The sequence below is a fragment of the Tachypleus tridentatus genome, chromosome 1, assembly GCF_004210375.1.
Source record: "Tachypleus tridentatus isolate NWPU-2018 chromosome 1, ASM421037v1, whole genome shotgun sequence".
Classification (NCBI taxonomy): Eukaryota; Metazoa; Arthropoda; class Merostomata; order Xiphosura; family Limulidae; genus Tachypleus; species Tachypleus tridentatus.
The window spans coordinates 153,170,912-153,193,450 of record NC_134825.1 but is presented as its reverse complement, the minus strand read 5'-3'; the positions used below and the strand labels follow the sequence as shown (position 1 = coordinate 153,193,450).

The following is a 22,539-nucleotide window of genomic DNA, read 5'->3' as shown; positions in this document are numbered from 1 at the left end:
ACGACGAACAGAGAATGATAACTTCGCAAAATTTCCCCTACTGGACGACTATGTAAGTAAGATCGAAGATGTGTCTGAAATCGGAGACATTTCTGTACCTGGGGAACTGAAGCAAGCAATTTCCATGCATTTAGATGAGTTCGCAAAGTCTCTCGACAGATACTTCCCCACCAGAGAGTCATATCCAGCATGGATGAGACAGCCGTTCACATTTAGTGTTGCAACAGCAGATGTCAATGGTGAATACCTTGATGAAATCATTGAACTTCAGCAGAGCCAGGTTCAACAGCAACATTTCAGAACAACAACACTCTCAGCATTTTGGTGTCACCGAATCGTAGCGTACCCTCTTATTGCTAAGAAAGCCCTTGAGATACTCATACCGTTTATTACAACGTATCTGTGCGAGCAATCCTTTTCGAGGATGGTAAACGTAAAAATGAAGAAAAGGAACAGACTTTGTTGCAAAAATGATATGAGAGTGGCACTTGCCAAGTTGAAGCCACGCATTTCTGAACTTGTCTCTGAAAGGCAACAGCAAAAATTACATTGATTTGCAGTAAATATTCATTGAGTTATATTTTTGTTTTTGTGTGAAATTCACGTTTTTTTGGTTTTGCTCTTTGAACACTGATATTGTGTGCAACTGATGCATGGTTCATTTTGTGTACTAATAAAATATTTACTTATGTTTTGAATTTGAAAAAATCATATTTTATTTTCCCAGTTACGAAGGGTTCAGTGATTGCAAGTACGAAACTTCCAGAGTTCAGTACCTTCAACATGGTTAAGAACCACTATTCTAGACAAATGTAAAATAATAAAGAAAGATAATTTACTGGTAGATTTGGTTCCATTTTTTTCATTTATGGCTAGTTCATGCAGTCTAACAACATGCATAATATTTATATTCACTTAAAAATCATTTGGTAGGCTAATGAATGAAAATTTTGTTTTATTATTCAAACACAAGGAAACTGAGAATGTTTTACATGTTTAGTGATTATTCATCTCATACCTTTGCTAACTTCAGTAAAACTATCACATTTTTGAAGTCGGGGCAATGCCGTGATGTTCAGTATGAAATACTTAGTTTTGTTATAACAGTTACAGCATTTTATTGAATATTTTTCTAATTTCTTTGTAACTTCTTTGTTATTAAATATAAATGAAAATAAAAGTAGGTTATTCTGCTTTTTATTTTTGTGTGTTGTTTTACTGTTGCATAGTATTATCACCAAATACATGTTAAATCCTCACTATTGTTGTGTATACTTATTATTAGCAAAAAAAAAAAAAGGTTTGAAATATACTTTGTGATAAAACAAAATTAATTTTGTTCTTTGTTACTTGTTTTATTGTATCAATATGTACTTCTAAGATTCTAATTGAATTTACATAATCAATGTTCATATATTTATATTTACTCCAAAATAATTGTTAATGGAGAACTGTTGTAATTTAAGTGCTTTGGTTTGGCTTTATAGATTGGTTTCATAGACCAGGAATAATTTCAGTTGATGTTTTTCCTTTATAACTTTTCAGAATCCTTTAAAACAGTGGTTATCTTTTTTTGCTCATGAACCACTAGAATGTTTTTAACCACAGTGGTGGTGCTTCCTTTCATTAGTTTTGCAACATTTTCACAGTCCATGTATTGTTTAACTGCTGATTAAGAACAAAACTGAATACTGTGTTCTAAAAATGGATTTAGAGTTTTGTGTAAAAAAAATGTCAAGAATATTGTATTTGACTAAATTAGATATAATATTAAGATAGCAAATTGATACTTATTCTATACTTGTTAATATTTTACACTTTCTACAGTGTAACATGGATTTGACAACATGTTTAGAACTAGCCTTGGAAGGGGAGCGTCTCTGTAAGTCTGGAGATTTTCGAGGTGGTGTAGCATACTTTGATGCTGCCATTCAGGTTGGAACTGATGATCCAAAAACTCTTAGTGCCATCTATAGTCAGCTGGGCAATGCCCACTTCTACCTGGGAGAATATGGAAAGGCAATGGAATGCCATAAGCTTGACCTTACAATAGCAAGGTGGAAATTTTTGTATAAGCAATATGTATTATACTAATACTCAATACATAAATAAATAGCCAATGGGGCAATGTGTAGCTCTGTCTACAATTTTTAAAGTAGGCTATCAGAATCTGTTTCCAGTGGTATAACTTATTCCATACTAGTGTTTTTAGCCATACCTTTGTGTCTTCTGGAATAATCATATCACTTTCAACTATCACTTCATCCTCTGAGAAGATCAAAGTTAATTTACTTGTTTTTTCTTGTTCTGTAAAGCAATGTTACCAGGATTTGAAATAATTTTGATTTGTCCAACAAAAATGAATTATTGGCAAATAAGGAAGGTCTTATCAAAACATTTGAATAACTAAACAGTACACACCAAGCACAGTAAAAAATGAACCACAGAGAAAACAAGGTTAATATTCTATTGAGATTTCATTCATGCTTTTCCTGGTTCTCCAATCAGCAGTGTTACCAGGGTTTGAAATGATGTTGGTTTGTCCAGTAAAAACAATAATTATTTAGCAACTTTTTTTCTTGTAAAAATTTTCGTAACACACACTAATGTAAATGGGAAATACTGTCATTTTACTTTAATAAAGAAAACAAATAATAAAAATATTTCTTTTATTTTAAACCTTTTCTTTATTCTGCTTACACTGAACTCAGTTTTATGCCATTACTTGTGCAGGATGCTGAATGTTTACTATTCTTGAGATATCAAAGCTAGAATTTATTGTGTGTTTTTATATTATGTTTCCATGCTAATAATTAAAGCATAGTCAGCAGATATTCATAAAATGAGTTTATAATTTTCAAGTCATTTAATCCATACAAACTTTAATGTGTATAAAATTGTTTTATTTGTACATTTTGATCTGTAGTTTTACATGCAAATATATCATTTAAAATTTGAAATTAAACTTTTCTGTGTATTTTTCAGGCTTGAAATGTAATTTATTGAATTATTATAACCCACATAAAAGGTACTACATTTATTATAATTAAAAGCCATCTGACATTTATTTCCTTAACTCATTAAATGATATAAATCCTTTTGTAAATTATCAGTATCCTCTTCACAGTCAGAAACACCCAAGACCTTGATACTATCAGAAAATTTAAGTAACTTATTGACCACCCCTCATCTGTGTCATTAATGTAAGTCAAAAAGAGCAATGATCTTAAAACTGAGACCTGATATATACTTGTGACATTAATCCAGTTTGATATAAACCCTCTGGTTTCATCCATCAAGCCACTCTTCTATCCAGTTAGCTAACTTACCCCCTCACCTAGAGAAATAAGTTTCTTTACAAGCCTTTTATATGGCGCTTTGTCAAATGCCTTTTGAAAGTCCAAATATACAAAATCTACACCCTTACACTCATCTGCATATGCAGTAACATTTTCAGAGCATGTCAAAATGTTTGTAAGACAAGATTTTCTCTTATTGAACCATGTTGACTATCTGATAAAATTCTAAACTTTGTTAAATGGCTGTGGAAAGTATATTTTATTAGACTTTCCAAAACATTTCCCACAATTGATATAAAGACTAATAGGCCTATATAATTACAGGAACAATGTCTGTTACCACTCTTGAAGATAGCTAATTTTCAGTGTTTTGGTACTTTTCTACAAATAGGTGTGGCAAGTGGCTTACATATCCAATCCTTGACCTCCTTAAAATCCCTTGAGGAAATATAAGCTGGCTTAGAAGCCTTGTTATATTTTACACTTCCCAGTTTTATTTTAATAAGCTAGAATTTATGTAATTGTCTTGTTCAACTTTGTTTTTGTCTGTCAGCTACTCAAAATGAAGAATACTGCTTAAGTCTTCATTCGTAAAAACTGAAGAAAAAAAGCAGAATTTAATAACCTCTTTGTTTCAAAATCACAAGATACAAGCTTTCCTTTATCATCTCTCAAGGGTCCTAACCTCATTTTAACATTTTGTTTACCTCTAATGTACTTAAACAGATCCTTATTGTCATTTTTTTTTCAGCCAAATTTTTTTGCATCCTTTTTGGATTTCCTAATATAAATAAATATTGTATCTGGTCAAAATCTTTATTATCAGCAAATGCCCAATTTTCAGCTGTCTTAGTTGTTAATTGTAGGCTAGTGTCTGTCTTTATAAGAACACATTATTCTATTTTGTATAGCAATTTGAGTGCACTCCAAAGAAATATTAAATTTACCTCTGATTGACTATGTTGCTGTAATGCTTTAAGAGTATAAACATGTCTAGTTTGTTTAATGTGCCTGTTTGCAGAAAGTATGTCTAATGCAAATTGTTAAATAGTTTTCGTTGGAGTGTAATATTAGTTCTAATAGTTTGATATTGGTCCTTAGAGCTATTGGAGATCAGCTTGGAGAAGCAAAAGCAAGTGGTAACCTTGGAAACACACTAAAAGTAATGGGGAAATTTGAAGAAGCTGTTATTTGTTGTAGGAGACATCTAGAAATTTCCAGAGAATTAAAAGACAAGGTGAATATAACTTTTTTTTCTTCTGTTTTTTGTCATTAAAAGAATGAATTACTAAGTGCTTATTTAACACAGGGAAATGTGTTCAAGACAAAAGTAAATCAAGAATGAATTATTATTATTGCAAAAAATGTGCATTTTAGTTGTGGGAAAGGGAAATTATAACTAGTTTGTAAAATATACATCTAACCTGAATATTCTATATCTAATAACAAGTAAAACTTGTTTTAAACATAATAGACTAGGCACTGAGTAGTAGTACATACTTGTTCTCGAGTAGAATGAATTGATCTCAGGAGAGTATTCAGTAAAACCACAATAAATATGAGAAATAAAAAGAAAAATTTTACTAAAAGCTAATTATTTATCACTTTCTAGAAGTAAACTGAACAGGCTTAAATAATTGAAATAAAAAGGAGCATTGACATGGTAGGAGAGACCATTCTAAAAGATTGAAACTTTTATTTACATGACCATAAGCTGTTTAATATTTATAAATTTTTAAGGTACAGTGAAATCTTGAATTATTGTTGTGTGATACAGCAAGTCAAGTCCTGTGAAAGAAGGTTATCTTCTGGAAAGTGTGAAACTTATTAGAATGTTCATGGTCATTACAGAGAAGTTCCTACCATAAAAAATAAATCCTCACTAAGGTGTATCCATTATTTATTATTATTTTATATCACTGGGATATTTTGATAGGAGAAGCTTTTAAATATTTTCATACACTACTTTGAATATCTCTGTACAAAAATACTAATCTTACATCAGGAACTTTCTTTTATTAAAGTTGTTAGCACTGAAAAATATCATATGTATGACTTACTCTACTTTGAATTTACTAACATTTGTTAACCATATTAAATAAAGAAAATAAGGAATTATTTTCTTGATGAAAATAACACTTGTAATAGTTCTCTGACAATTTTAAACACAGTGTAAAATATGTTGGAAATTTAATTTGAAGCACCTTAAATTTCTAGTGTTCAGTACTGGACATTTTTTATTTTTTACAGTGAAATGTGTGAATATTTAACACCCTCTCTAGCTGTGGAGATTGAATTATAAATAGCTTAACCTTCATTCTTATTGTTGGCTTTGATATCTTTAATTACTACCTACTGTAATTTAATGCAGTGAGCGAGCTGAACTTCAAATGTTGTATCCACATAATGAAAAATTGTTAGGATATTTCCAAAACATACATACCATATGCTGGTACTTACATCTGTTACCTGACCTCTGAGCTTTCTTCTTCTTTCCCCATCTAAGCATTGGTCAGGTTTTTTTTTGCTTGTTCCACTCTTTTATACCCCAGTCAGTTGTCCTTGGCAATATACTCTTTACCATGTCAATCCACAGTTTATCATATTACTGTATATAAGCACCTCATTCAAATAATTTTATTACTTTAGATCATCTGTGAGTTGATTCATTGTGAGATAGTGACATATACATAGACCAGGAATATTACTCCTGGGAGTTCTGCTGTATGCTTTTCCAGGGATCCAACACATTCTGGAGAGAATTTGAACTCTATTTTTCCAGCACCTTTTTACTCTTTTTCTTGAATTAATGAATCAGGTTTGTGAGGTTTTGGAGCTTTTCCAGTTGCCTTTGATCTTCTTTCCTTGATGGCAGAAAGACCTGAGGGTGACTACTTATTTCTTCCTTTTCTTCCTGATATTGCTGTTCATGCTGGAAGGTTTGCTGCTTATTCACATGATGGAGTATTTATGCCTTATCCCCAGCTTTTGTCAGAACAACATGCTTTGTCTTATCACTGCTAGGATGATGTATATGTAGATTCCTAATGAGTGGACCCCATTTTGGACCTGTGGGGATATAGATTGGAAGCCATGATCACTTCAAACAGCTCACAATTTTCTCAAATTTCTCTGACCCTCACGACTGTCCTGAGATATTTATTTTCCTTTCAACTTTTGTCAAAAGTCTTTTCATGTTTTCCACATCAATTTGAGGAAGAGTTGAGGCCTTTACAGACTTCTACTATGGTTAGGTTATTGTTTTCTCAATGCTGTTGAGATTTACTGGGTGGAGATGCCTTACTGGGGAGAGTTTGTCTATATCTGGTGCTCTCTGTGAATTATGGGAATATCGCTCTTTCTATCCCTTGTTGTTTACTGGCATTCCACAGGCATTTTAATCTTGGATTAATGTTGCCCATTTACATTCTTCCTTATTGATTTTAGCCTCTCAACTTTCTTCTGCCCCAGTTGGAAATCTGGAATTGTCAACTGTGTGTGTATCCTGAAATATGACTTTAGTTTCTCAACGTATTGACTCTGACAATAATTTCATCCTTATCCTTTTGGTTCTTCTGCTTGGATGGGCAGGCACCAACAGCATTGGTCTTTATTCCTTGCCTGTGGGGTCAATGGGAACACGATTACCTCATTTTCTAAATATCTGGACTTCCTTCACCATTGGTTCCATGTACTCTCTAGGTTCTGGTGTTGGATTTAGTCATTCAGTTTACATCTCCACCTCCATTATCCTTCCAACCTGTGGCATATTCACCTACAACAGATCTGTGGAGAGTGAATCTTTATTCTCAAGCTATAAGGAAGTTATTAGCTGAGGAGGCAGTAGAGGAGGTTGATCCTTTTCTTTCAGGATTTATTCCAAGAAGCCAGGAGAGTGGCATCCAATCATTGATTTTTGTCAACAATTTCCAAGATCCCCCTTGGTTCATGATGAAGTCTTTTCTCAGCCCATGATGGCATCTTTCACTAGGTTTTTCGACGACCAAGTTTAATATTACAAAGGAATATCTTCACATTTCTGTAGTGGATTCATTTTGCTGATTTTTATGTTTTGTGCACAAGGGTCAGATTCTGCAGTTCAGTACTCTGCTGTTTAGCTTAGTATCTGCACCATATGTCTTCTGCAGTGTGGTATGAGCTTTTTCTTGTCATCTTGATTCCTTGGGCCTGTGGATGCATCATTATATGGACAACTGGTTACTCATGGCACCATTTCATCAATTGACACACCCAGATTTTCCTTTCAGATGCCACGAAGGTGGGCTTTTTTATCAGGCTGGAGAAATCCTTTCTTTCATCAGTGCTTGTTTTTCAACACTCACCTTAGTTGCATTCAACCAACCTTGTTCATGGCTTCAAGCCATGGAAAGAAATGTCAGGCCTTTACTTGTATCTCTTTCTCATACTAAGTGGATGGATCTCACTCTTTTGGTTATGTGAGCATTTCTCAAGCTTCTCATTTATTTAAGATGAGCACATATGATGTCTCTACAGTGATCACTGCACAACAAATGGATCATGCATTCTGATCCTATGGGTCATACTTTTTCATGCTCAGAAGTAACATTATTGTTTGTAAAAGGTGATTGGATTGGAATAATACCATTAGGGTACCCATTCCACCATGTTGTTCCAAGATCCATCTATTCAAAGACGCATCTCTTCAGGGACGGTGAACTTATCTTCAAGATCAGAAATTACAGTGTATTTGGATAGAAGACAATACTACCTTTCATATCAGCATTCTCAAACTCCTTGCAGTATAGTAAGCAGTATTTCAAGGTCTGTCTCTCTTGATGGGAAAAATTGTCATGATACGTTCTGACAATTCCACAGTAGTATCTCAGATTTCTCATCTATAAGGCATACATTCTTGAGCTGTTTGTTTTCCTACTTTGGTTCTTCTCTGCTGGGTTCATTCCCACCATATCAATCTCTTCACATGTTATGTTCCAGGAATGATGAATTTAATTACAGATCACTTGTCTCGACTCTTCTGATGGAACAAATGCTTTATCACAAGGTTTTTGGTGAATTTGCTCTCAGTTTGGATTTCCAATGGTTGATGCTATTGTGATTCAATAGACCACTTAAATCCAACCCCAAGTTATGGAAACTTAGCTATCTGATTGGGATTGGAGTATTTTGACAAATACGTATAATTTGCCAAGAGCATTCTAGTGTAGTGGGTTATAAAAAGACTGGAACAAGCATGTTCAATGCTTTGATGAGCAAAGAATGGAAATTGTGTAGATCGAGAAATAGCAATATTGTCAGTGGAGTTAAGTATTATTGGAAGTACACTTTCATTTTAGGAATCTTTTAACTTTTGAGCTGACATGAGTAATAAAAAATTGAGTTTCCCCCTGTCTTTTTATGGGTAATAATATAGTTAATATAAACATTTAGTTGATATCAGTTTTGCACTCAATCAGATATTGAAATAGCTTTTTATCTGTAGAACCATCAAAATTATGAATAAGAAATATACAGTATTCTGAATGTCATTAGAGAAAGAACAGTTTCAAATATACTTTTCTTACCCTGACTCCAGGTTATGTGAATTCTGTAGTTATAACTTTTTACTTACACATTCCTCTTGAAAACATTTGATAAAAATCTACTTCTGGGTTTCCCTTTTGTTTTTTTAAAGGATTAAAAATGATTTGGGGATCATCCTGTGCTTGATGAGAATTATTTCATAATTGAAATAATATTATTATTAACTTTGGTAGTTAGTTTTTTTTATGTGTGTTTTTTAATAAAGGTGTGACACTTGTTTGAATTGTAAGCCTGACTATGTTTTACAATGTCATGTGCAATGAAAACTACATTTGGTATTGCCACAAAAGTTATATTTGAGAACAATATTCATACAGTACACATCACAGTTAAAGAACTAGTATTTGGTTTTTACATCAGAATATTTCTTTAGTTTATCTATAATAATTTTTGTTAGTTTAACATTTCATAGTTATTTTAAATGCTTTGTACATTTGTTCTAACTTCGAGAGATGTTCATAAAACATAGCAATGCTATAAAAATGTTATTACTAATTAAGTAACAAGCTTAAAAATACACTAATTATGTGTGTGATAAGTGTTTACTGTTGACTAATGTAATGAATGCTAATATTATTCAAGTCTAAAATATAAAGAAAACATTAATTTCTAATTTTTTGATACACACTACTTTGAATGCAGTTAATAAGATATTGTTTTGTAGTTTTTTGTTTAATTTTAATAATCTCTTGCATGTACTTCATAATAAAAAAAAGTGGTACAAAATGTTTTGGAGAAGTTAGACAGAAATGTTTTAATTTATTGGGTTTCAGAAGTCACAGTACCAACCTAGTTATTTGGAAGAAGTAGTTATAAATAGTTTTAAAAATGAGTTCATGGTATACTTACATATTTCTAACAGTTATACTTGGAATAGGACCAAAATTTTATATGTTCTAAATTTGGTAACAACATAATGTATATAAGAACTTTGATTTAAGAAAATGAACATTTTTAGCTTTACTCATATTTGTTAGAACTTCAAGAGAAAGTTGTTTATTACAGTCATACAGCTTGTTAAAGGTTTGTGTAATGTTATGTTATTAATATAATAAACTTTTCACAAGTACTATAGTATTATAATATGGTTTAGTAAATTGTAGCATTCAAATTTGGATGAAGTTGTAGATAAGTAATGTTCTCATGATATCTATTAGAAATTGGCATGGTTGCTTATATTAAAACTAACAAAAGAAGTATCATAGAAAACATTTTTATTTGTACCTGTAATTATTAGTTTGAGTTTGTGGACCTAGAATATTAACCAAAAGTCTTTATACTTTGCAATTATTTTGTAATTAATTTGCATTATTATATCAATTTAATTCTAGTAGATTTCATTAAAATAATAGTGTTATTATAATAATTAGAAAAAGGTGCTTTTCTAAATATTGGACCCTAGAAGTACTCTGGGGTCTTAATGAATTTTTCTCAATGCTGCTGAATTTAGTGACTATACATTTTAAGTTGTTTTAAAGCCTTAACAGTAAGATTCATAGTTTTGGCAGGTTGGTAATTAATAATTATTAGAAGTAGTTTTTGGATTTCAACAAATTAAATTTCTTAGTCCTTTTGGAATTTGTTAATTGTTAACTAGTAGTAGTAGTTGTTTTAAAGCCTTAACAGTAAGATTCATAGTTTTGGCAGGTTGGTAATTAATAATTATTAGAAGTAGTTTTTGGATTTCAACAAATTAAATTTCTTAGTCCTTTTGGAATTTGTTAATTGTTAACTAGTAGAAGTAGTTTCTGGGTCTTAACAAGTAAATGTTTTCAGTTCTGTTGCCTTAGTAATTGTTTACTGATACATTTTTTTTTTCTTAACAAGTAAAAAATCTTGTTTTTGTTGGATGTGATAATGATAACTTAATAACAGTCAAAAGTAGTTTTAACACACTGGCTTACACACAACCCACCAGTAAGTCATGCTCTGTTTCTTTTTAAAGGGCCGCTTGTTGGCTGGAAAATGATGGCTACATATACACTCTTCCTAAAAGTAATTGTAAAATATGTTGTAGGACCTTGGAAAGTGTTGGCAAAATAGGCTTGGGAGCCAACGTGTTAAGAAATCAGCCAGGAAGATCACTTTGTCTTCCTTTATTTAGTGACTTTATTTTCTGAAATAGCTTTGGTAAATATAAATTGTGATTGATTTTTAAGTTACTTAAAACAGGTGTTAACACTGTAAACAGTTCTTTAGGAATGGGTGTAACATAAACATTTTCACATGATTTTTAATAAAAAATGTATGTAATCCGGGGTAGATCTTGTAGCTTTATTGTTCAAAGACTGCCTATACAGCTTTTAATACCCACATTATATGGGCATTTCAGTAAGTTCTTTGTATAGTGGCAAGTTAGGTTACATGCTCACATTTTATTTTCTGTATTTATAACTTTTGATGGTTTTCAAACAATCAGTTAATAATATGGCCCTTTTAGTTTGAATACATTTGTTCATGGTCAACAAATAATGTTTTAGAGTTGTGTCTGGGAATTTGAAGCATGATGAGCTACAAGTTTTACTTGACATTAATACTGCTTGTGTCTTTATTATATGTAAGAAAGCTGAAAAGACAGATTTTGTAGATTATTTTTTAATGTGTACAGGGTTTCCACAAAGGGAATTTATGCATTACTGAATATCAATGCCTACCCTAGTGGGAATGAAAGATCTAGTTTTTAAAATTTTATTTTAATGTATATTAAATACAATTTATGGAATATTTATTTGTTTCTTATGTTTAATGCTATGCCATGGGTCTCTAATATGGGGTGAATGTTCCTTATAGAATTATTTCTTTGGTTACCACATGCAATCTAACAGATATATATATATGGAGTAAAAGTTAAAAAAGAAATTTATTTTAGTAAAAGAATGAAAAGAAATTATTGAGATGGAGAAAAGTTGTTAACTCTGTTGCAGTGCACAAAATTTTATTTGTCTCTCAGTATTTTAAGTAACTTGGTGATTAAGCTAGGATGTAAATGGTTATTATAAATAATGACACAAGTTTGGTAAAAAAAATTGTGCAGAAGATAAAATATTGTTTTATTTTTAGCAGTTGTTTTAAGATGTTTTTTCATATCTTAGGTATAGTTAATTAGTGAAAAATATTTTGTGTAAAGAAACAAAAGAAAAAATGTATTTTGTAATAAGCTTACTGAAAAAGTCATGCTAAACATTGTTCTTAATAAAGTATTAGTATTTCTTTCCTTTGGCAAAAATTAATTTTAGTCTCATTGAAAAAGTATATTTATAATTCAAAGAAGAAAAGTAAAGATGATGATAAATGTATGTAGTTAATAGCTCATTTATGAAATCTCATAACTAAAACAAATAATCTGTAGTAACATACTTTGATTATGAATCCACAAAACAAAACTCAATCCTGGTCTTTGTGCCAGGTTTTCCAGAATAAACATAGTAGTAATTATAAATTCAGGATAATATTTGCACTCTTAATGTTTTGCATGTATAGTCATTTTAAAAGCTTATGTTTTATTATTAAATGTTTTTGAACCTAAAATTCATAAATATGAAATTAAACTGTACTTTTTGTTACTTATGAGATGTTATCTCTCAGACATTAAGATTTTCAGTTTGGTATCTGGACTTGTGTTGTTTCATTAGGAATTCTAGTATTTCTCAACAAACTGAATTTCTGGTTAACTTGTGTATTTTTCTTTTTTCTGATAGGTTGGTGAGGGCAGGGCTCTATACAACCTTGGGAATGTGTATCATGTTAAAGGTAAACATATGGCTCGCTTAGGTCAGCAGGACCCAGGAGAGTTTCCAGAAGAGGTGAAGGTGTGCCTAGAGAAAGCAGTGGAGTACTATGAGTAAGTTGTCTACTTTTTTAGATAAATTTTCCATGTTTAAGAATGTTTTTTACTAAAGAATAAATGCTTATGCTGTATCTTGTTATAAAAAAACTAATAAACAAACAAGAAAAATATAGTTTCAGGTGTGTATTTGTTAATGAAGACGACTGACAAAGCCCAAAATGTTCCATTTACAAGGTTTCAGTGTTTTCAGATATACTTATTCCATCTTCATCAAAACCTGAAAATAATGTTACAAAGATATTTATTGGCCCTTTCTCAGTGGTTTCTGTATTAAGTACACAAGTTCATCTACATATTTGCATATGTTAAGTATTTGCACTTTGACTTTTGATTCAGCATGTGTATCTTCACAAAATTTTGTACACTGTTAGTAAAGGCTACAAGTATTTTGTATACAAAATATGATATTATAATAAAATATTTTTACTTAAGACTTTTGTGAAAATAATGTGTTTCATTACTAATATGAATGCAGAGTGATTTCGTGCTGTGATTAAAAAAAACTATTCTTTGTCCCAAAAATCCCATTATAAAAAAATAGTAATGTAAATTGTTTTTTTCATGCTAGAATGACTATACATTAGTTTAAGTTTTGTCTAAGTAGCTTAAGTCTCATAATGCTGTATATGAACATATATATTTATTATTATTGTATTCACCTTCCAGTCATGCCTACTTACATGTCATGCATTAATGTACACATGCTCATACACAGTTGAATAACCAAAAAATCATAAATAACTATACTGATATCATAGTAATCCACTAAAATTTATTAAGCTTAGTAACTAAGCTGTATTTAGATGTTAAAAAATATGAAACTTTGAGCAGGCTAAAGATACAATCTACTTTCTTGAAATCTTTGTTTGAAAGAATATGGTAGCTTTTTCACAGATTAAAATGGCTGAAAAAAACTACTAGGTGAACATTATAAGCTGTTGATTGGTTATTCGCATGTTATAAAATAGTAGTTTAATAAAATTTTGAATGCAAGTCAACAAACGAGATGACATGGCCTTTCACCTTTGACCATCACAAAAGGATTAACTAAAACTATAGTGTCAATAATCACTAGTTAACTTAGTTATTGATTAAAGTGGTAAATGGAAGGATAAAACAAGAAAGATTATAGATATATTACAAAACATTAGCAGATGATCAGTTCTCTTTCATAATCAATAATTTTCACATACTTTATTCTTTAAATGGAACATTTAGGAGTATTGATTGTCAGTTGCTTAAATTCACACATTCATTCATTCACATGCTGAAACCATGAATCACTGTTTTTGTTTTTGATGATGAGAAACCCACTTGAAATAAAAATGTATCACAGAATGGCTGGTATGGGTATTAACACTTTTATTGGCAGGCAGAGAACAACTTTTCGATTTTCCTAGGTCATTTTCAGGTTAACAAAGAGAGTTTGCAACTGATCATTGCCAGACACATCTTAGGGGTAAGAGAATTAAATGGATACGGGATTGCAGGACGTGTTGCACTTGGATGTTAGGTTATTAATTACTGAAGATATAAAGGTATTCCTTTGTATTGGTTTAATTTTGGTTTTAGTTGCTATATAAGTAGGGCTTCTTTGATTTTGCATTTACACTTACTGGAATGTAAATTACAAATTTATTCAAATGTCAGGTACAAAACTTAAGTCCATACTATGTGAAAACTGCACTAACAAACACAACACGAACATAATTTATAAAATATAATGCAACAACTGCCACGACTTCTGTATTGGAGAAACAAGCAGAAAAATAGAAATTAGATTCAAAGAATACAAAAAATACCACACATTTTTGAACATTGCGAATCAAATAAACACAACATAACCATAAAAAAAACTCCCAGATATAAAGTAGGGAAACAAATATAAACATATGCAAAATCAAAGAAATCCTACTTACACAGCAAATAAAACCAATATAAAGGAACAACTTTATACCCATACTAATTAATAACTTAACATCCAACTGCAATGCCCCTATAATCCCATACCCTTTTATACTATTGTCCAGCAATGGTTAGTTGTAAACTCTTTATAATCTTTGTTTTATCCTTATGTTTACTACTTTACATAATAAAGTTCACTAGTGCTTCATCATACTGTAGTTTTAGTTAATATCTTTGTAACACAATTTTCAGATTTTGCTGAAGACAGGATTGGTATATTCCAGAATGTTCAAATTTCTAAATAATGTTTTGTCAACTATCTTCATCTTTATTACTAGACTGTGTTTTTTCTGTCATGAATCCACTGCCATTGTATATATGTTAATCTGAAGTGTATCTTTACAAATAAATTATATATTTTTTCCATAATACCATCATAACTTTAGTTTTTATTTTCTTTTTAATCCAAAGACCCCTTTCAGTTTGGATTCTTGTATGTGGTGAGGAAACCTCCCAGGGGAAGGCTCTGTTCTTTCAGTTTACCTCCTCTGGTATCTAAACATCCACCCACGTGTTTACTGTGCATGTTGACTTATGCAGGGAAGGAGAGGATCCTGGTGGTTGAGTGATCCAATCCTAACACCATTTTGGTCTTGAATTCCTGTACTCGGGCAGCCTTGGGGTCAATCAGCTGGTCAACTTGGGCTGGGGTCAACCAAGTACTAGTGTTGGATGTTCTCAAGAGGTGTTGTGGAAACTGTATCTGATGCTGGTGTTTGGGTATAGTGCTCACGAAACCCTGGCTTTGCTGCAGTGTCCTTGTTTGGCACTGTAGTGCATCCCCTTGTAGGGCTCCATGGTGGATGGAGTCAGTGGGCACTCAAATATTCTTTTTTTATTATGGATCCTTCAAATAAAAACTTAAATAAAAAAGTGAAAAAACAGTTCATAGTTAAACGACCACATCTTGAAGATTCTGAGCAGCAATCTTCAACATCTGTAGCACCTGTACCTCATTTTCTTATTCTACATTTTCTTTCAGATGAACCTTTAGGGCAGGTGTCTCCCTTTTTAATTCAGAAGGGACTAGATGGACTTGCTGGCTCTTCAGAGTCAATAAAGAAGCTTTGCTCAGGTGATGTATTGGTGGAAACATTCACATCTCAACACAGTGAACTCCTCTTGGGAATATACCTATTGAGGTTATTCCTCATGCAACTTTGAATTCGTCAGGAGGAGATATTGTTGAGAGGGATTTGAAGAACATCCCTGAGTCAGAGATTTTTGTTGGTTTCTCCACCCAAGGAGTTTCTGCAGTGAGGCATATCTCCACTCACAAAGATCGAATTATGATGCAGACCAATGCCCTCATTTTGACATTAACATCACTGCATCCACCTGCCACCATCAAGGCAAGTTATCTCAATTACAAGGTTTGGCCATACATTCCAAACCCTCTCGGATGTTTTCAGTGTCAGTGGTTTGATCATTCGAAGATGTCATGTTGTGGTTCCTTAATGTGTGCTTGTTGTGGTGGCAAGGACCACGAAGTCTACGAGTGTGAAACGGACCCTCATTGCATTAATTGCAATGGTTCTCACTCATCCTACTTTCATTCTTGCCCTAAATGGTTGGAAGAAAAAGAGGTGCAGAGTATGAAAATGATTTAAAACGTTACTTACCCTGAGGCTCAAAAGTTACTATCCACCACTTCATCTCAGACTATGCTGCTGCACTTTTTTGCACTACTACAGTGGGAGTGCAGGCATATCTCTCCATGCTTCCAAAAGAATCATTCTCAAACCAAATGAAAAGTCTTTTGACATCCATAGTTAAAGTTGATTAATCAATGTCAACACCCATTTCTGTCTTTAACACATATTCCAGCAAACCCCAAGATCTGCTATCTTTGGTTTCAGGTACAAGCAATTCCTCAGGTACATCTTCTCCCACCCCAAGATGCACAATGATTATTCATTCACGTCCTCAGTTGCTGTAATCCTCTTCCAACAACAAAGACCTGCCCAATCGATCTAGGTCAGGATCCATGGAGGTCAACAGAACTCCCTCAAATAAAGACAATAAAGAAAAAAGACGTGGTCTTAAACAAAAGGGCTCCCCATCAAATTCACCTACATGTAAATAAAAATGGCCACCTTGGTACTATGGAACTGTCAAGGTTTACATTCTAATATGAATGACATCAAAGTACTGATTGCTTCCTACCATCCTGTATGTCTTTCCATACAGGAAACATTTCTGAAACCTGTCGATACAGTCACCTTCCGGCAGTTTTCTTTGTACTGAAGTGACAGGCTATGTGATGGAAGAGTGCATGGAAGGGTGTCACTGTTGGTTGATCAGCACGTGCCCACCCTGTCTTTACCACTTGACACACCCTTGGAGGCTGTAGCCATCTGTGTTTCCTTGGGTCATACCATCATTGTTTGTTCTCTCTACCTGTTGCTTGGAGTGACTTATGATCAATCAGACCTTAATGCTTCCATTGAACAGCTGCCATGCCCCTTTTTAATCCTAGGAGGCTTTATTGGACATCATCTCCTCTGGGGAAGTGCTGATATTAGTAGAGGTTCTTCTACTTATTTTCATGCACCTATTCACTCCTTTACTGCTATTGATCTATCAATTTGCTCCCTTTCACTGTTACCCCTCTTTTCATGGAGGGTTCACAATAACCCACAAGGCAGTGATCATTTTCTTGTATTTTTGAGAGGGACTGGTCATGGTTGATGCAACCCAATATGCATGCCCAGCTGGAAGCTGGATCAAGGAAACTGGCCCTCTTTCACTGCTTTTGCAGAACTTGGTCCTGCCACCATCTGTAAGCCATCAATAGATGACTGTGTGGTAACAGTAACTGACTGTATTTTATACAGCTAGCTGCTTAATGTCTTCCTAAAACCTTGGCATGTTTTCCACAATATCCTCATCCGTGGTGGAATCGTGCCCGCAACATGGCACAGAAGGCTCAAAAAATGGACCTGGGATACTTTTCACAGGTATCCCACACTCTCACACCACATCTGTTTCCAGCAGGCCTGTGCACGTGCTCAGTGGGTAAGATGTCAAAGCCAGAAGGACATTTGGATTAAGTTCACAACCAGCATATCTTCAACCACCAGTTCCAAAGTCATATGGGACAAGATTTGAGAGGTCAGTGGGCAATATAATTCTGTCCCCCTCTCGATCTTGCTCTCTGATGGCTAGGAAGTAGCTGATACTCTAGGTGAAAGCTTTTGCCAAGTATCTAGCACTTCTGCTTCATCCTCCCCCTTTTTAGCCATCAAGACTCAGGGAGAGTGATCACCTCTTTCCTTTTAAGCTGATTGTCTCTATGACTATAATCATCCCTTTACACTGATGGAACTCAAACTGGCCCTTCATCAGTCTAGCAGTACATCAGTTGCACCTGATGATACATGCTATGACATGCTGCGTCATCTATTTCCTGCTTCTCTTGCAATTCTTCTGTTTGTTTTTAACTGGATCTGGCAGTTATGATGCACCAATGAGTTGTTTGTGTAGCACTTAGGTCACGATAAGCCACATTTTACTGTCTTGCCGTCGTTATGACTCTCAACAATGGCACCATTTTAAACATGTTTTTTCCCAAGATTTATCCATGATGTTAGACAGTGTTTATTGGCCATGCTGACATTATCCACCTTGGAAATGTTTCTAGTTTTTTAAAGGCTATTAATCTTTTTAATACTATTTAAGATTTTTAATTTATACGTCAGACATTTTTTAATGTGATTCCCTTTTAAGAATCAAAGTACATCTAGTTCAATGTGGAATTAGAAAATGTCTGTAATGTCAAATAACTCAGAACCAGGACTGGAAAAGTCAACCTCAAGTGACTAACAGTAGTTTTTGAACCTACATCTTTGCCTTCCTGGCAAGTTAGGATAATTACAATTATGCTACAGAAAGTCCTTTAGAACTTGTATTACTGTAGTTAATCTCTTACTACTGTAGACTAGATATAAAAATTAGATTTAATTTATTTATCAAATAACTCAGAACCAGGACTGGAAAGGTCAACCTCAGGTGACTAACAGTAGTTTTTGAACTTCTTTGCCTTCCTGGCAAGTTATGATAATTATAATTATGCTACAGAAAATCCTTTAGAACTTGTATTACTGTAGTTTTTCTCTTACTGCTGTAGACTAGATATAAGAATTAGATTTAATTTTATTTATGTTTTTAATTCAAAATTTAAACTTTGTTTTGTTTTCCCTTAATTTCCTTTTATGAATTTTAATAATTTTACTTTAATTTTAACTTCTTACTGGATGTTTGGCACAGGTTGCTTTATTGATTTGTACCATAAAACACCAAACCAACCAACCAAATCCAAAGACCAAATCAAACACAATACCTCTTACAACAACCTTCAGTTACAGAAGTAGCATTGTTTGGAAAAATTAGTGGATTTTTTCTTTCTTTCTTTTTTTTTTCTAACGTCAAAAACATAATAGTTAGGTTTATGATAAAACCATGGTCAAGTGCATAGTTTTGAAATATTGGATAAATAGAAGATCATTGTTTTATACTACTAATAATATTGTACATTGTTTAGTATGTAGATTATTATTATTAGCTTATTGTAGCAGAGAAAAAGTGGATGGAGTAATATTACAAAATCTTGGTGACCTTTCTTAAAGTTCCTGCATCAAACCTAGTTCTTTTTGCTTAGTTTATCTAGTAATTTTTATGAATCATTACTTTTATGTAATTTTGTTTTTAATTATCTCTATACTTTTGACAATACATTTTGAGAATTTTAAGCTACATCATTATTTACAAGTCTTTCCTTTGAAACCAAAATGTTAGTGTAATATTTATCAAAAACTTTTAAGAACAATTTTAAGTAACAAAGTTAGAAATTATAATTGTAAGAATCTATCTTTTGTAGTAAATAATATTTCATTTTTTATCTTCCAGACAAAACATGATGCTGATGAAAGAGCTAGGAGACAGATCTGCACAAGGACGAGCTTGTGGAAACCTGGGAAATACGTACTATCTTTTAGGAAACTTTGCTCAAGCTGTTTCATTTCATCAAGAGGTTGGTGCTATTGTGTACATTCTATGTATTACTTTTCTTTTTTAAGAATAAATGCATATAAAAAATGTTTCGATAAATGTAGCTTCTTTTATATTGCATTTTTTACAAAGTTTAAAACACTTTTTTTAGATTCAGTTTTTTCTTGTCCTAAACAGGGTAGCCAGAAACCTAAAAAGTCAGGGTGTATGCAAAAAAACAAAAAAAAAACAAAACAAGGTAGAAACATCAGTGAAAAATGAATAATTTTCCAAAAACCCACAAAAGTCAGATGAATGTGTTCACCTATTTGTTTTTTGTAATTTGTATGTATTTTATTGGTATGTTTTAACATCATCTTGGTCAGTCACCCCAAGTTATTTTATCTGGTGTTATTTATCTAATTCAGTAGATTTGATAATAGGTCAGATAAAATATTTTTTTTTATAAATAAAAAATTAATACTTTTGTACAAAACACCAAGTTGCAAAGTCCTTATTTGAAAATCTTTTTTTTTTGTACTGTTATTTGAAGTAGGCATGTTTTGAAGTCTTTGTATCACATTGAAACATTATTGTGTCATGCATGTGCAGTCAGGTAGAAAGTCTGAAAATAATATGGCCATCTAGCTTAAAAAAAAACAACTACTATGTTCTTTCTATATTTTACTGCCCTTTATTATGTTGAATTATTTTTAAGGAGAGCCAAAGATTATCATGCTTGTACTTTCTACTGTGTTTTGAAATGTAAAGTTATACTGTATAACAATACTACAGGGTATTCAGAAAGTCACTGTGCAGTTTTGTAATCATATACATATACAAGTGCAGATTGACTTTCTCAATTCCCTGTATTACTCATTGTTCTCTCATGGTAAAAGAATAACTGATAAATGTATAAGATTGAGTTTTCTCTTGCTTATTAGTGGTTAAATGAAGATTGTTGTGATGTCTGTCTGTTTTTGCTTTCTTCAGAAGGGGTATTATTTTTAAATTGACTCTGTATTTCTTGATGGTTGATAAGAACAACCCAGAGATAAACCTAATGACTTTACTGTAATTTGTCTTCATCTAAGAATTACTTTAACCTCTTATTAATTTTTGAAAGTATGTCATTACCTTCTATCATGCCATGTTTTAAAAATAGTGATGTCTCAAAATAAGTATTAGGAGATATAACTCAAATTTGAATTTTATTTTTTCATTGCTGTAAGCTGGGAATTACTGTAATAAATATTTACAATGGTATAAAAAGTTGTTGGATCATCCAGTTTTTTCCCCACTTTTCTAAATTCTTGCAATTTATTTACGAGACTGCATTGTTGAAATGTCAGAACTAGTGTAAAACGGTCATAGATGTTGTGTGGTGTAAGCTGATGCATATGTCATTTGTCCAAACATATCTATACATATACATGTCTTTAGTAACAAATTAACTGTGAGAAACATTTTATGGTAAGTGATCAATAAATACCAAAACCTTTGTGTAAGAAAGTCTAGTTTAAAAAAATGCCACAAATGTAATTGACAAGAAGGGTTCACAGAGTCTGTTTTTTGTTTTCATATTTGGTTGTGTCCTCTCTGACTTAGATAACTGCTTGACATTGCCATCTCATATAATGCACAAGGGAATGAATGTAGCAGATGTGAATTCATAATGCATCTAATATATTAAGGTGTTTAGGTTTGTTGTAATAAGTGGTGCCAGTGACAAATGTTTTTATCTTTCTTTATTAAACAAGAACAAAAGTTTTGGTATCCAGAAGCAGAAATTTTGATAATGATTTTGCATTGTAAGGCTTAAAATTTTATGGAGTATGATTAAGTACTTGAATCACCCACTAAAAACAACATTGTTTAGTGACTTACAGTGCAATGTTGTTTTAACGTACTACAGTTTGAGCATAATTGGGGTATTTTACTGTTAAACATCTCCACATATAACATACTTTTGTGTATTTGACTTAGTAAGACAGTGTTGTGTACAGAATTACATGTGTTTAAACTTACAAAGTAAATTGACTGAATGTTGGGTTATGTTCATTTTTTACTTCATACTTCTATTTTAATGGTTTGAGTGTTCTTGCTTTATGAAATATAACTTCACATTCAGTGGTAGGAAGTATTCATCTGCAATCATAGGGTACCAGCATATGACATTTATACTGTTCAATCCTGTCGGTACTTTCCACATTTATGCTACAAATAATCATATGTATTTTTAAGTGATATTTTCTTTTTTTTCTTCAGCTCAGTTTCAAGTGGTTTATATAAAACATTTTCATCTTCATTTCTATGTCAAAAGCTGGCATTCTTAAAATGTCATCTGGACTTTCCAGATTTGATTGATAATTTTCCAAATATTGATAGTTTTAAATTATATAGAGGTGACTCTGAAATAATCACTGCTGGTATAATCTGTTATAGATAACAAGTGAACACATGATAGGCATGAAGTATAGCATTCACTGTTGCTCTTTTCAGTTCTTTAGAATGAGTTATGCACATAGATATAGTGATATGGATATTATACTGTGAGAAACAAAACAAAAACCTATTTTACTGTAATGTGAGGTTATTCAATGTTAAAAATATTTTAGTGGTTGTTATAATGAGCAACATAAAATTAACAGATTTTTTACATTTATTTAATGAATTAGACAAGTTTCATCAGATCATCAGCCCTGTTGAATCAATAGGCCACTTTGCAATGCTTCTCATTGGTTATTTAGGTTTTAAGCCTATTGATTTTCAGAGTCATTAAGGCTGTCAATGTGTTGAGACTCCTCACCATTACTGAGGATGTATGTGACTAGAATAATTATGTACACAGCGCTT

The 22,539-nt window shown here is 32.3% G+C and overlaps 1 protein-coding gene across 1 annotated transcript in view; it reads left to right on the top strand.

Moving 5' to 3' along the window:
- LOC143233315 (G-protein-signaling modulator 2-like) overlaps window positions 1-22,539 on the top strand; it is a 62,414-nt gene that overhangs the window by 5,709 nt on the left and 34,166 nt on the right. The window contains exons 2-5 of the mRNA XM_076469446.1: window positions 1,828-2,057; window positions 4,401-4,536; window positions 12,581-12,723; window positions 19,603-19,726. Of these exons, the coding sequence (XP_076325561.1) occupies window positions 1,834-2,057; window positions 4,401-4,536; window positions 12,581-12,723; window positions 19,603-19,726 (627 nt within the window). The 5' untranslated portion in view covers window positions 1,828-1,833. The remainder of the gene's footprint in view (window positions 1-1,827; window positions 2,058-4,400; window positions 4,537-12,580; window positions 12,724-19,602; window positions 19,727-22,539) is intronic.